The sequence below is a fragment of the Pelophylax lessonae genome (genome assembly GCF_965119305.1).
Source record: "Pelophylax lessonae genome assembly, chromosome: 4".
Lineage (NCBI taxonomy): Eukaryota > Metazoa > Chordata > Amphibia > Anura > Ranidae > Pelophylax > Pelophylax lessonae.
Genome location: NC_138771.1, coordinates 64,879,018 through 64,894,220, shown reverse-complemented (window position 1 = coordinate 64,894,220; position 15,203 = coordinate 64,879,018). Strand labels below are relative to the sequence as shown.

Genomic DNA, 15,203 nt, shown 5'->3' with positions numbered 1-15,203 from the left:
GTTCATCAGGGGGATCTGCCTGCAGATCAGTGGGAGATGCAGGGTTAAGTGGTTCCCCCACGTGTAGTCCGGCGGCCATGTTACCTGCCTGTGATGCAGGGAGAGAGCCGTCCTGTCGTTGAGTGGAGAGCACCCCCGCAGTGTTGTGGACCATGAAACGGTCCATGAAGAGTATCTCTGCACCGGTGAGAGGAGTGGGTGGCATTGCGGTGTTTGTGAGCGGGAGTGAGCCGGTCTAATGTGCTGATTATGCTGGAGCCGCCCCGCTTCACACCTGTCTCTTGAGGCACCAGAACCGGAAGTTGGACCCTCGTCCTAAATGTCAGTCGTCCCTCATGGTCGACTGACAAGGGATCTGAGCCCTTCAGGGCCTCCTCTGGAGGATCCAAGCGAACTTGGTTTTGTAAGTCAAGAGCTTGCTTCCAAGGCCCCTTCACCATGAAGGTGCGCCCTCAACCGTGGGGGAATGTCTTCCCTGATTCCCGGACCCTTGAACTTCCCTGGTACAAGTCCGGTGGGTCCATGAGGTCTTTTGGTCCGGCTACAAGATCGAGTTTCATTCTTACATTCCGGTAAGGTTCTTCCTTCCAACGTGCGACCGTCTGTGTGACCATTTCCAGATGGATCAGACAGACGGTGATTCAGGCCTATTACATCAAGGGTCAGGTTCCTCCTTTCCCTGTCAAGGCGCACTCTACTCGGGCGCTCGGTGCCTCCTGGGCCTTCCGTCGTCAGGCTTCAGTGATGCAGGTTTGCAAGGCAGCAACCTTTTCGTCGGTGCACACTTTCACAAAGTTCTACAAAGTGGATGTGTTGGCATCTTCGGATGCTTCCTTTTGGCTGCAAGGTTTTGCAGGCTGCTGTTTAGAGGACCTGGTCCTCTTTGAGGGTGTATAGGTTTTCAGGTGAGTTCCAGTTTTGGTTGAGCTCTTGGTTGGCTATAGTTAGCCTTGGGAATTTTCTTTTTTCGCTGTTCCCACATCTCATGTTTGACTCTGCTTTTGGGACATACCAATGGTTAAGAAGATCAGGAGCTCTGTCCGTCAATGAACGAAAGAGAAAATGTGATTTTTGATTTACCGTTAAATCCATGTCTCTGATGTTAATTGACGGGGACAGCACCCACCCCCCTGTGGAGTTGTATTTTCTTCTGACACTGCTTGTAACAAAACTGAGTAACTATAGCGCAGAGGGAGTATACCCCCTGGGACTGCCCATAGGCGTAGCCAGACTTTTTTTTTTTTTTTTTTCTGCCTAGTGTCCTACATCTGTAGGGGGCAGAGTAACCCTATGGTTAGGAAGATCAGGCGCTGTCTCCATCAATAAACTTCAGAGAAATGGATTTTACAGTAAGTCAAAAATCCAATTTTTTTCCTCAAAATTCTACAAACAATACCCCATAATGACAACCTAAAAGAAGTTTGTTTTGAAATCTTTGCAAATTTCTTAGACATTAAAAAAAATGAAAAATCCCATTTACAGAAGTATTCACATGCTTTGCCATGACACTGGAAATCGGGCTCAGGTACATCCTGTTTCCACTGATCATCCTTGAGATGTTTCTACAACTTGATTGGCCATCTGTGGTAAATTCGGTTTGATTAGACATGATTTGGAAAGGCACACACTTGTCTATATAAGGTCCCACAGTTAAATGTCCCCCCGGGACAGGATTGTATTGAGGCACAGATCTGGGAAAGGGTACAGAAAAGATTTCTGCAGCATTGAAGATCTCAATGAGCACAATTGCCTCCATCATCCATAAATAAAAGAAGTTTGGAACCACCAGGACACTTCCTAGAGTGGGCAGCTTGGTCAAATTGAGTGATCGGGGGAGACCAGGGAGGTGACCAAGACCCTGATCACTTACAAAGCTCCATAGTTTTCCTGTGGGGAAAGGAGAACCTTCCAAAAGAACCAGCTCTGCAGTACTATACCAATCAGGCCTGTATGGTAGAGTGGCCGAACAGGAGCCACTTCTCAGTAAAAGGCACATGGCAGCAACCTGGAGTTTGCCAAAAGGCACCTGAAGGACTTTTAGACCATGAGAAACCAAACTCTCTGGTCTGATGAAACGAAGATTGAACTCTTTGGCCTTAATGGCAAGCGTCATGTCTGGTCGAAAAAAACAGGCACCACTCATTACCTGGCCATTACCATCCCTACAGTGAAGCATGGTGGTGGCAGCATCATGCTGTGGGGATGTTTGTCAGTGGCAGGAACTGGGAGACTAGTGAGGACCGAGGGAAAGATGAATGCAGCAATGTACAGAGACATCCTTGATGAAAACCTGCTCTGGACCTCAGACTGGGGCGAAGGTTAATTTTCCAATAGGACAACGACCCTAAGCACACAGCCAAGATAACAAAGGAGTGGCTACGGGACAACTCTGTAAATGTCCTTGAGAGGCCCAGCCAGAGCCCAAAAGTTAACCCTATTGAACATCTCTGGAGAGATCTGAAAAGGGCTGTGCACCAATGCTCCCCATCCTACCTGATGGAGCTTGAGAGGTCCTGCAAAGAAGAATGGGAGAAACTGCCCAAAAATTGGTGTGCCAAGCTTGTAGCATCATACTCAAAAAGACTTGAGGCTGTAATTGGTGCTTCAACAAATTAATGAGCAAAGGCTGTGAATACTTATGTACATAGGATATTTTTTTTTTTTTTTTTTTTTTTTTAAATAAATTTTGCAAAGATTTCAAACAATCTTCTTTCACATTATCATGGGGTATTGTGTGTAGATGTTTGAGGAAACTAATGAATTTAATCAATTTTGGAATAAGGCTGTAACATCACAAAATGTGGAAAAAGTGATGCACTGTATGTTCATAATGTAGCACGATATGCCTTTCAGACTTCTAGAGGGAAAGGCAACATTCTGGGGTGCCCCTTTTGCGATACTTTTAAAGTAGAACTCTATGCGAAACATTTTATTTTGGATAGGTAAAGGATGATTATCCCTGTCAGTTTTTTTTTTTTTTTTTTTTTTTTCTTCTAATTGGGGAGATTTCTTTTCACCTTCTGTCACCTAGCAAAAACAGGACTTGAAGTCCCAGGGTGCCACCAGAACTAGTGTCCCCATTGGAGGATTTCCCCTCTATTTCTCTTCTAGTGTCTACCCAAAATTTTAGGATTTTCTTTTACTATCACTTTTGGCAATGACCATAAAAGCCGACAGGCATTCTAATTCCTCTCCACTCTTCCAAAACGATAAAACAAAAGTTTTGCCTTTTAGTTATACTTAGCACTTTGGGTTCCATTGGGTTCCAGGCGCTTCCTCCCATTATGTGGTGCCTGGACCAATTTTTTACTTGCACATTACAGCCTTACTTGCACATTACAGCCTTACATTCTGAATGAAAGGATGAGAAGAATTATAGTGAATGCAAGGTCTTGGGTTTGGTAACACTTTATCTGGTCTCCCACAGTACACAGAACAGGGTAATGCATTTATTTCAGTAAATCTAAACTAAAAATACATTTTTTCTTATCAGCAGTATGTAGTAGTCTTGTGGCTTCTGTCAGTGTCTAGTTAAAGCTTGTAGGAGGAGTTTTCATTCTCATCTGACTGTCCTATGAGGCTTCATGACTCCTAACCCGCTGTCTGAACGGTGCTGATTGGCTCTGTGCTGATCACTTGCACCCTTCCCGAAAAAAAAAAAAAAAAAAAAACTTTCTAGCATTCCACACCAAACTGAGTATGTGCAGAGTGCCTCTAAGGCTCTGTACTATCAGGAGATGGATTAGGGACAGTGGAAGGAGAGGATCGGAGAAGACTGGATCATACAGCCTTTTTACACAATACGGAGGATTAATCCCTTAGGTTCCACAGTGAGTATAACGAGCGTGCTTTACTGCATATACAGACTGATTTTACTGTTGTGGGTTTAGTAACACTTTTAGAGATTGTTTATTTCATACATCCCTTGATAGTTGCACAAATGGTTATCAAAACAATATTTTTGTTATGCACTACATTTAACCACTTGATCTCTGGAAGATTTACCCCCCCCCCTTTCTGACCAGTCCATTTTTTGTGTAATTGCACTGTGTTTTGTCGTCGTCGTCCCCCACAAATAGAGCTTTCTTGTGTGGTATTTGATCACCCCTGCATTTTTGCTATAAACAAAAAAGACTGACAATTTTGAAGAAAAAAATTTATACCAATATATATTCTGCTACATATTTTTGGTTAAAAAAAAAAAAAATCCTAATAAGCGTATATTGATTTGCGCAAAGGTAATAGCGTCTACAAACTATGGGGTATTTTTTTTTTTTTTTAACTAGCAATAGCGTCAATCAGTGACTTATAGTGGGGCTGCAATATTGTGGCGGACATTCTGACACTGACACTTTTTGGGAACCAGTGAAACTAATACAGTGATCAGTGCTAAAAATATGCAGTCACTGTACTAATGACACTGGGAAGGGGTTAATATCAGGATTAACTATGTGCCACTGCCTAGCCTGTTTTTTATTAGTGTTGGAGGTGCTTTTACTAGGGGAAGACAATAATCCTAGTCCCTGCTTTGCAGAGACACAGGATCTATGCCTTCCCTCCTGTCAGAATGGCATTCTGCCTTGTTTACACAGGTAGGTTGAAGCTCTGTCTCTGTGATGACCAGTGCAAGCGGACATCAATTTTATGTTACCGGCTGATCGGCTCCTGCTGTGTGTGATCACAGCGGGAGCGAGCCACTCGCGGAGCGCATTCATGCCCCCTATCTCGAAGTGCTGCATCACATATGTATGTCTGTGTGAATGTGTGATCCTGCACACAGCGGTCGCCCTGTGGCAGTAAAACTGCTATAGGGCGGTCGGCAAATGGATAAAATTGCATATTTATGCCTCATTCACACATTGCCATTGGTTTATGCGGCTGAAGCCGCCAGGTGCTGCATGTAGACAGCCTATACAAGTCTGAGGGGATGTAGTGTCTGTATGCACACAGCCGCTAATTTGATAGGTGTATGGGTGAATGGCCGCAAACACTTGAGTCTTGGGTACTTTAATAAAGGCAAATAGACTGTGTACTCCTAAAGTGCAGTTGCACTCGTTTTTCCCATAGCTTATTGAATGTGGTGAAGCTCTGCTAAATTCCATTGTCCAATTATGTGCAAGCAAAAATTCTGTGGTGTTGTGTTTGAAAAAAAAAAAACACACACACCTGATTGGGTATTCTTTACAAAGTGAAGCTTTACCACTTTGACTAAGATCTGGGGAAAATGAATATATCTGCACGTGCAAAGTGCACAGCCTATTTGCTTTTAGTAAATTAACCCCTCTGTGTTCTGTGCCCCTCACCCACATACCTGTCAAATTAGGATGAGCAGTGCCTGTGGGAATGAGGCCTTATGCAAAACAGTTAATAGTAGGTATATGTAATTGCAAAAATGTGACATACATTGAAACCTCTTACTGCTTCTCCTACCTAGTTTTATTCTAAAATCTTCTCCCTAATGTTGGCTACACAATTTTGTAGTACGGTAATGCGCAGTCATTTTTGTTTTTTTAGCTCCCACTACAGCAATGCATGTGAACACTTTGCTTGGTGTGTTGTGGTGCCATTGATTTAGAATGGTACCACAATGCACAACTACAGCATGTGGCAATGCATCCCCCCTGCAGTATTGCAGTGTGCTGTCAAGTCCATGTCCAGTTTTTATTCTGTTGAGGTGCATTGGCAGCCCATTTAAATTATTGGGCTGCCTTCAAAGCAGAACTAAACTCTTTACAAATAAAAATTTGCTAGGTAATGATTTTCTTTGTGTACACCTCTTGAGGTGCATATCATATCAGCACCCAGGTCCATTCTGGGCATCTTGTAAATGTCAAAATGGAGATGAATTCCAGGATTTATGCATGAGCAGGAGTTAAATCAACAGTGGGTGCTGAATGGCCAAAAACAAATGACGCTGGATCTGAAACAAGCGGAAATGGAGATGGCTGGGGACAGAGCCACATCAGGAACGGGAAACTCAAAGGCAAGTCTGCTGTTTATGCTGTGCATACCCGCACATTACAGCAGTAGCTGCTTGAGTAGCTCTTCGAGCATGCTACAGTTACACTTTAAGGCAGCACCCATTAATGTACAAATGTACTGTGTGCCATGTTAATGAGCACACAGTAACACACTGTGATTGACTGCCATTATGCAAAAGAATTGTAAAATTAAGGGCCCAATCACACCCCATAATTTCCATATAATGCATATTAATGTGTGCTGCATTAAAGCAGCCTGTTTTAAAAGAAAAAAAAAGCATGTGATGGGAAAAGCAGATGTTCACACAATCCAAAGTGAGGAATACCCGTAGTGAGTGAGGAGCAGCAAAGTGACAGCTTTTAAAGACCTGGACCTTCAGAAAGGGAAGTATACATGAGCTTGGACAACTAAGGCTTCTTTTACAATTGATACTACAGTGACAGGGTTACTTTAAGTACTATATATGCTAAAGAATAAACCCTGTCCCTGCGGTATCAATTGTAAAAGAAGCCTTAGTTGTAAAAGATCATGTATACTTACCTTTCTGATGGCCCATGTCTTTCAAAGCTGTCACTTTGCTGCTCCTCGATCGCTGTGGGTATTCCTCACTCCGGATTGTGTGAATATCTGCTTCTCGCACCATGTTTCCCCCCCCCCCCCCATTCTGAAAGGGTCCTATATCTGCAGCGGTCAAGGAAGCATTAAAGTGACACTGGCTGCTGGAAATACCTCATCCTTTTGCAAGCCAGACTTCTTTTGAGAGATCCTGTGGTGACATGGTCACTTTATTTTTTTACTACGCTTAATTTCACCAAGCAGGAGGAGGCGTGTGTGTGGCCAGCTGAGGAGGCGTGTGTGTGGCCAGCTGAGGAGGCGTGTGTGTGGCCAGCTGAGGAGGCGTGTGTGTGGCCAGCTGAGGAGGCGTGTGTGTGTGGCCAGCTGAGGGGGCGTCGTGTGTGGCCAGCTGAGGGGGCGTCGTGTGTGGCCAGCTGAGGGGGCGTCGTGTGTGGCCAGCTGAGGGGGCGTCGTGTGTGGCCAGCTGAGGGGGCGGCGTGTGTGGCCAGCTGAGAATGGCCGTGTGAGTAGGTGTCTCCTGTCTACTCCTGAGTGCCTCCCTGTGCGGAGATGATTAGCGGCAGCTCACCTGTTGGCGTACCTGAATGATAAACGGATGTCTGGCGGCAGCTCACCTGGATGATTAGCGGCGGCATACATACATGCATGTTTGCATACCTAGAGGTGTTACAAGAGCGAGCCTGGGCAGACAAGTGGATGGACCGATGGATTGATTCTCCCCCCATTGCGGTATGAGTAGTATGCAGCGTGGAATGAAAAGCCCGATGAGAGATCTGATTTGCCCTTTTTTGTTACAAGCTTACTTCGGGATATCCGCTTTCTATTTCCTACTCTCCTGCTCCCTCTCTCCTGCCTCTGTCTCGGTCCCCAGAACCTGTTCTTAGCCCTCTTGCCGGACCCCGCTAGTCCATATCTCTTGGTTTGCCGACTGCTGGATCTTGTGGGGAGGTCCCTGATCCCTGGAAACTGTCTGGGGTGGTTTGGGACTGTCCTGGACTGTGTTGGAGCGATTAGAATTTACCCCCCCCCCCGCTGCCCGGCTGTCATCCCAAATCCTCACTGGACTGCCCTGCTGCTGTAGTATACGGGACAGCTGATCATAGTTTGTGCCCAGTAAATGCTTGTTCGATGCTCGGTGGATGCCCGCTGGATGGTGGAAAGACCGTGGTATATACTCAGCAAGTTAGTTGTGAACTTCCGCTCTAACAACTAGTATGTACTGTCACTGTGTGTAACATATAGCCTGCAGTACACTGTTTGTGTGAACCGGCCAGGAAGGACTCGGCTGCAGCAGCAGCTTAAATCCAGGTACCACAGACGTATGTGGGTGAGAGACTGTTCCTTTTGAATATAAGTATACAACTATATGCGGTATACGATATAAGACTCTGCACTTTTCTTCTCGCCTAAGTGATCTTTTCTTCTCGCCGAAGTGATCTGGTTTAACCCTTATCCCTTTCTTTTGGAAATTTGAGACTTTGGGACTAAACATTGTTAAAATATTCATAAAGGAGCAGAGAAAAATTGAAAAATTGGGAGTTGAAAGGGGGAGAAAAAAACAAGGGGGAGAGGAAATATACTAAGGTTTGAAGGCTAAAGCAGAAAAGATAATGCTCACAAGGTCACAAGTTATGACCCATTCTGCCGCTCATATTCCTATTCATACTACTTATACTACTCATAATTCTGATTCCACTTATACCCCCTCCTCTACTCCTGCTATCGCTATCACTCCCACTGATATTGAGGTTCACAATTCCATCAGTGCCTCAAACTTGGATATCACCTCTGCACTTACATCTACTTTTGCCCCTTATTCTGTTTCAGCTACTGAACAAACCCTTTCTGTTGAGCAAATTGGAAAAACAACTGTACAGTTATCGGAAGATAAGGAGATGCCTAGACGTCGTAAAAATCCCAAAGCCCCCCAGCGACTTACGGATTTTTTCCCTCTTGACCACAAAAGCCCCCTCTGGGTCAAAAAAATTAGGGATAACAGGAGGGGAAAACACAAAAGTTTTAGGCATTGAGATTATGGATGCACAAGATCCGACAATGTCTAATACTATGGGCTTAACGAACGGCAAATTCTCAAATCAAACAATTGAACCATCGGTGGAGCCATTGTTGGATCTTAGGGAAAATTTAACCCCACTGACTGTCAACTTATCTAACGCTCCCAACTCATCTGCTTCTTGGGATGCAATATCCGAGCCCCCTGACCCCTCGGCTAAAATAGGGATCAATAGACCTAATGAGAGGGATCAATTTGAGGCCACTGGACTTAATTCAGATATAATCGTTCAAGAGCATAGGTCTTCACCATTATTAGACCCACCTAAAGAAGGAATGATTGAGGGGTTCCCTACTTCTGATCAAATGATATCTGAAACTACTATGAAAAAAAAGGTTATTATCTTTCAGGAAATCTTTGTTTTCAGATATTTCTGATATGATTACTCCTTTGAGCAATATTGCACAATTACATGGTGATAAGATTGAACATCTAGAAACAAAAATGTCTTGAGTTATATGTTGCGCATAATGAATTGGTGGATGCCTATGCAGACCATGAAACAGAGATTCAGCACCTTCAAAATAAAATGGCAGACTTGGAAGACCGAGCAAGAAGAAACAACATTACATTTAGAGGAGTCTCTAAATCGGTTCTCCGTAGGGATCTAACAGGTTATGTGCAACAATATATGAAATCTCTTATTCCTACACTAAGTGATGTAGAACTGTGTATAGATAGAGCTCATCGAATCCCAAAACCAAACTTTTTATCAGACACAGTTCCAAGAGATATTCTTACTCGAGTGCATTATTACGATGTAAAAGAGAAAGTAATGTTAGCTGTAAACTAATGGTGGGTGGTGAGGGGGGGGATAGGGGGTTTATGCAAGTAGACAGGGAAATTGTCATCATTTGTATTGGGTCGCAAGGGGAGGCACGGAGTGACAGGGACTGAGCCCTACTCAGAGGATTTGTGTGTCTCCTTAGAGAGAGTAGGTCGGTGTTCTAATACACCAATAAATTCTGCCTCTGTTGTAAGCAGTAATAACTGCCCATTTGCCTGCAATGGTTCAGGTATTTTTTTTTACCATTATGTACTGTGTAAGGTATAATGTTATAACTGACAAGTCTATTGTAATATTGTGTGTTTATATTTTGCTGCTGTTTCTTTTTTTTTTTCTTGTATGTCATTTTGTTTTGTGGAAAAAATTTAATAAAAGAGATATTGAACTTAATTTTACCAAGGAGTGACAAGCCTACCTGGTGGCAGTATATGCGGAGTAACAGCAGATCCTCTTTATGGGAGACCTCCTAGGTCAAAACAGACCCCAGTCACCCCAATCTCTATTTGCTCAGCTACATTGCACAGCACTAATGCTGAACGAGGAGGTGATCATGAAAGAGATCTATGAACATGACCAGCACCTTGCTGGTTTTATCAACTGCAAGATACAACAGCAGGAGAGGTGTGTGCTGCACTGCATGTTCAAATGGATGTGATTGGTGACCTGCCATCTAGAGTTGTGTATCAACATGTGCTTTTGATGTACAGTGTATGCAAGGTTTTTTTTTTTTTTTTTTTTTTTTTTTTTGTGCAATACAACATTTAGGCTACATTCACACCTGAGCGTAGCGTTTTCGCACGTTTTTTACAGCGATTTTTACAGGCGTTTTTGTGCAGGCGTTTTTAGATTGAATAGAGACCAATGGAAAACGCCTGTAATCTGCCCAAAAAGAAGCTCATGTACTTTTTTGAGCGTTGGGCGTTTTGCTCACAGCGTCAAAACGCTCAGATGTGAACAGGGGCCATTGAAATGAATAGGATTTGTCTTGTTGGGCGTTTTGAGAGCTGATCCTAGAGCAGAAAAACTCCCCAAAAACGCCCCAAAACACCTACATGTGAACGGAGCCTTAGACCTACTACTATTTTTATAGCTATGTATGCATGTGTATAATATACATTCTCTTTACATCTGTTTTTATTTTACAGCTTGAATCTTCACTGAAGGACACCACAAAACAGCTGCATGATGAAATGCTATGGAGAGTGGACCTGGAGAATAAAATGCAAACCCTCAAGGAGCAGTTGGATTTTGAAAAACATATACACAGTCAGGTACATTATAAACTGGCAGCAAATGGTTGAAAAGTTAACTATTTTCGTTACGTTAAAATGTATTTATTTAAACAGTATTCATTTTTATGGAATGCACAGAGAGGAGTGACTAAGCTTCTTAGCAAATGCCTATGACAGAGCATGGTCATTTTTTGCAATTTAGGTGTTGTGCACTCTAGTGTGGTGACTGGCATTTTTCCACACTGGAAGAATGGCAGTCACCACTAGGGCATGTAGCACTGCCCCCTTAAGGGCTGCCAGATATTCACTTTACGGGTCCCCATGAGTTACCAGCACACAGTCCTAGCAAATAAAAAGTTCTCAATTTTTTCCCTGCAGCTCGCTCCAATAATCAGCCCAGGGGTATGTGGTTGCTTTTTTTTTTTTCTTAATTTGGGGATAGGAGAAGGAAATAGTGGGATACTCCATTTTAACTATGCACAATGTAGAGGACTCCTATCTTCTGGTACAGCCGGGCTGTTGATTCACCCTGCCACTATGGATGAATTTGTAATTAAGTCTCTTCTCCCAAGACAACTCGGTGAAAAGACATTTATCTTCAGGACACTCTCCCTAGCATCCTCTCTTGACCTGCTGACACCCGTCCACTGACTATCCTACAGGCAGGGGTGGCCCCCCTCAGGCTAGGCCCCTTAACACGAGTCCCTGTACTCACGATACTGTGGTCCCAGGGTCTCCAGTGTCTCCCCCTCTCAGTCAGCTTTCCTAGACCTCTGGGTTCAGCTCCCCTCAACTGCTCCTCAGAATGACCTCCTGCGATCGCATAGCACCTCTACAGAGGAGGAGGCAGCCGCCCCCCCCCCCCCCCCCCGGGACTCTACGCTCCAGCCAAAGACCCTGCAGCACATGTGCTCCTGGCTTTTATACAGTATCCCAGAATGCACTGAGGCGACCTGCCCTCTGCCAATCACCAGGACTGTATCAAAAGCCTATGCACCCATTTGTCAGGTTTCCTCTCACTGTCCAACATGCCTCCCTATTGGACCAGTGTGAAACCCTCTCTAGACTGAATGAAATGCATACTAAGCACAACGAGCAGACTTCACGAACAGATCCTGCTCTCTGGTTGGCAGAAAGCAATATAGATTTACCTGCAGCCCCTTTGGTTAGCAGACAGAGCTCAAAACTATACTCTCTCACTAGCACCTACCTAGGAGGGTGCTAAATTCCTTACACAAAAATCTTGAGTATCCCACAAACTTGGAAGGGAGGGAAGGGAAATACCAAATTACTGGTCACATATGGGGTATGGCCCTGTGCGGTACAATAAATTACGTGAAGAAATATGTGGCTCTGCTTTACAAATATTCACACACTTATGTACACATACCAGGTGCATTTAGACCAATGCATCCCCCGCCAAACAAAAATCTGCTTGACAAGTATTGCCCTGTCTGGCTTACTAAGTACAATATCTACATTTGCATAAAAATTTACATTGAATAATGGAGGGCCTATCCAGACCCGAAAGTCCCAAGCAAGCCTGCAAAGCAAAAGGAGTTAAGCACGAATGGATACATTGTTACCTACTGACAGTGAGACTGCCCTCTCCTCAGAGGCGACCTTCTCACCACCTTTTTATCTCGGACTATAACATTCTTGTAGAGATCTTCATCTCTCCAGGCCCCTTAAGGGCACGCTTGACTCGATGTTCTGTTGTACCTGAAATAGACAACAAACAGACCCTACCAAGCTGACTAACACTTCACCATCAGTTCCTTCTGAGAACCATTTTGTTGACTAAATAGTCCCTCTCAGACACCAGGGCACTGACTCTCCTAATATAGTCAGACCCACAAGTTCAGAATGAAGAAATGCGGAGTCCATCCGACTGGTGCTCAGTGTCCTCTCCCCCTGTAACACCTAGGCAACATATCTTCTGTGAAAGTGGATAGTAATGCGCTTAAATAGTAAACCAACAATATTAATGTGTAAAACAATCAAATCTTGTAGGTGCAAAAATAGTGCACAAAATTGGAGGACTTCAGAATCATGTGTAAACAAAATACAGTTTATCAATTAAAGTCCATAATCAAACATGTGCAAATAATATGTTCAGTGGCGAGTCCACATTTAGATGGTGACTGTGTTCAAATTCCAACGTAGTGAATGGCCTCTTACCATGTGTTAGACAAAGCAGAGCCTCCAAATAAACTTGACAATGTGATAATAAAATAACGCCCAGTGATAAAGATGGACTCTTACCAGAGATGATGGAGGTAAAAACTTCAAACAAGGTAGGTAGATGATCCCATGTTAGCAGGACTGAAGAGGTGGAGCACTCTCCTTGAGGATCCTCCAGATCACATCCACCCACAGCATCCAGCAAAAAACTTGGTGCGGCTCAAGATGAAATTGCCCAGAGATGCATTCCCAAAAGAAAGAAAAGGACTAATAGTGCATTATCCTTTAAAACCAAATTTAATAAAGGCAAATACACTTACAGCAATCCAAGTTAAAAAGATGCAACAAGCTGAAGAACGTCACGGCCGTCTGCAGAACGGTATCGTGACAAAATGACAGCGCGACCAGCTCCTTCTGGCGCGTTTCCACACACGCATGCTCCAGTCCCAGTAGACGACCCCTTGTGTGGAAACGCGTCGGAAGGAGCTGGTCCCGATTTTTTTTTTCTATTGTTCATTGACAGACGCAGTCTCTGTTCTTCTTAACAGTAGGGTTGTACTGCCCCCTACAGGAATAGGACACTAGGCAGAAAAAAAAGTTCTGGCTACATCTATTGGCAGTCCCAGAAGGTATACTCCCTCTCTGCTATAGGATGTCAGTTTTTTTTTTTTCTGCCTATTCAGGAGTAAGGACCTAGTTCCTTGCTGGGATCTCAGGTCCTGGCAAAAAGTTTTTTTTCTAGTTAGTTTTTTTTTTATCTGGATTTTTTCTGTGAGCTCTACAATCAACTAAGCCGGACTGGGCGACGGGCTAGATATATAAATCCAGTGGTCACCCCAGCTGGCCGCGAGCACGCGCGGACCCCAGCTCCACGCTAGGTCGGCTGCGACATAGTCCCACTGGCAGTGGTCTGGCCCTGCGAGTTAATCGTCTTGCCACGTCACATATGACTGGGTCTAGGCTCGTGTCGCAGCTTACCTATTGGCCGACAGCCCCCCACTTCGGTGTAGAGGGGTTCTGTCAGGAGATGGCGCCGGCCTGTTCCAGGTATGGGGATTGATTGCCATGTGCTAATAAGACCGGTGGCCATGTTTGTGTAGCCCGGCCACCATTTTGCGGTGGATTCCCATTGGTACGCCGATCTGGTCAGGCTAGGTGTAGACGCTCCTTGGAGACTTCCTCTTAGGGAGGATCTACTGTCTCAAGGGCCAACCTTCCATCCTGCTTTACAGTCGCTGGCTTTGACAGCTTAGCTGTTAAAAGCCAGGTGCTGAAGGACAGAAGATTGTCTGCTGCAGTGATTTCCACTCTGCCTGAAGCGAGAAAAGTGACTTCTAGAAAGATCTATCATCGTACGTGGATGTCGTATATTGCGTGGTGTGGGTCTCTTGGCGTTCCCCCCTCGCACTCGGTGGCTCCAATCTTGGCCTTCCTTCAACGGGGAGTTGATCAAAAATTGGCCTTGAGTACTATCAAGGGTCAGGTTTCGGCCTTGCCAATTTTTTACCAAAGGCCACTAGCCACCCTTTCCCTGGTGCGTAACTTTATCCAGGGGGTGCGACACTTGGCACCTCCGTTGCCAACTTCTTAATTTGGTGCTGTCGGTTCTCCGGTAACCTCCCTTTGAAAATATTTTGGAGATTCGGCTGCTTACCTTATCCCATAAGGTGGCCTTCTGGTTGGCTATTACTTTTGCGTGCAGGGTGTCATTCTCCCTCCCTATCTGGTGGTTCACAGATATAAAGTGGTGCTTCATCCGGATCCGTCCCTCCTACCGAAGGTGGTTTCCACTTTCCACTTAAATGAAGAGATTGTGCTACCCTCCTTGTGTCCTAAGCCTAAACATCCTAAGGAATTTGCACTGAATACTTTGGGTGTGGTTTGGGCAATCAAGGTGTACTTGGCGACTACGGAGTCTTTTTTCGAAAGTCAGATTTGCTCTTTGTACTCGCGGATGGACCTAAGAAAGGGCTACCTGCGTCTGCTGCGACTATTTCCAGATGGATCAGACAGACAGTTGTACAGCCTTATTCAATTAAGATTCTACCTTTCCCTGTTAAGGCGCATTCTACTTGGCGCTTAGTACTTCCTGGGCCTTTCGCTATCAGGCATCTGTGGTTCAGGTTTGCAAGGCGGCTACCTGGTTGTCTGTTCATACCTTCTCACAGTTTTTTATAAGGTGGATGTGCTGGCATCTGCAGATGCCTCCTTTGGCCGCAAAGTTTTGCAGGCTGCCTTTTTAAGGGTGTTTCAGTCTCCCTTGAGGGTGTTTTAAAGCGGTTGTAAACTCAATAAAAAAAAAAAAAAATAAAAAAAAAAAACCTGCAAGACAAAGGCATAATGAGCTAGTATGCAACGCATACTAGCC

General features: G+C 44.5%; 1 protein-coding gene across 3 annotated transcripts in view; it reads left to right on the top strand.

Annotated features, from left to right (window-relative positions):
• The window catches only part of LOC309554092 (lamin-B3-like), a 210,518-nt gene that overhangs the window by 21,601 nt on the left and 173,714 nt on the right, over window positions 1-15,203 (top strand). For all 3 annotated transcript variants that reach the window (XM_082255632.1, XM_082255633.1, XM_082255631.1), the window contains exon 3: window positions 10,565-10,690. In XM_082255632.1, coding sequence (XP_082111758.1) covers window positions 10,565-10,690 — 126 coding nt within the window. The remainder of the gene's footprint in view (window positions 1-10,564; window positions 10,691-15,203) is intronic.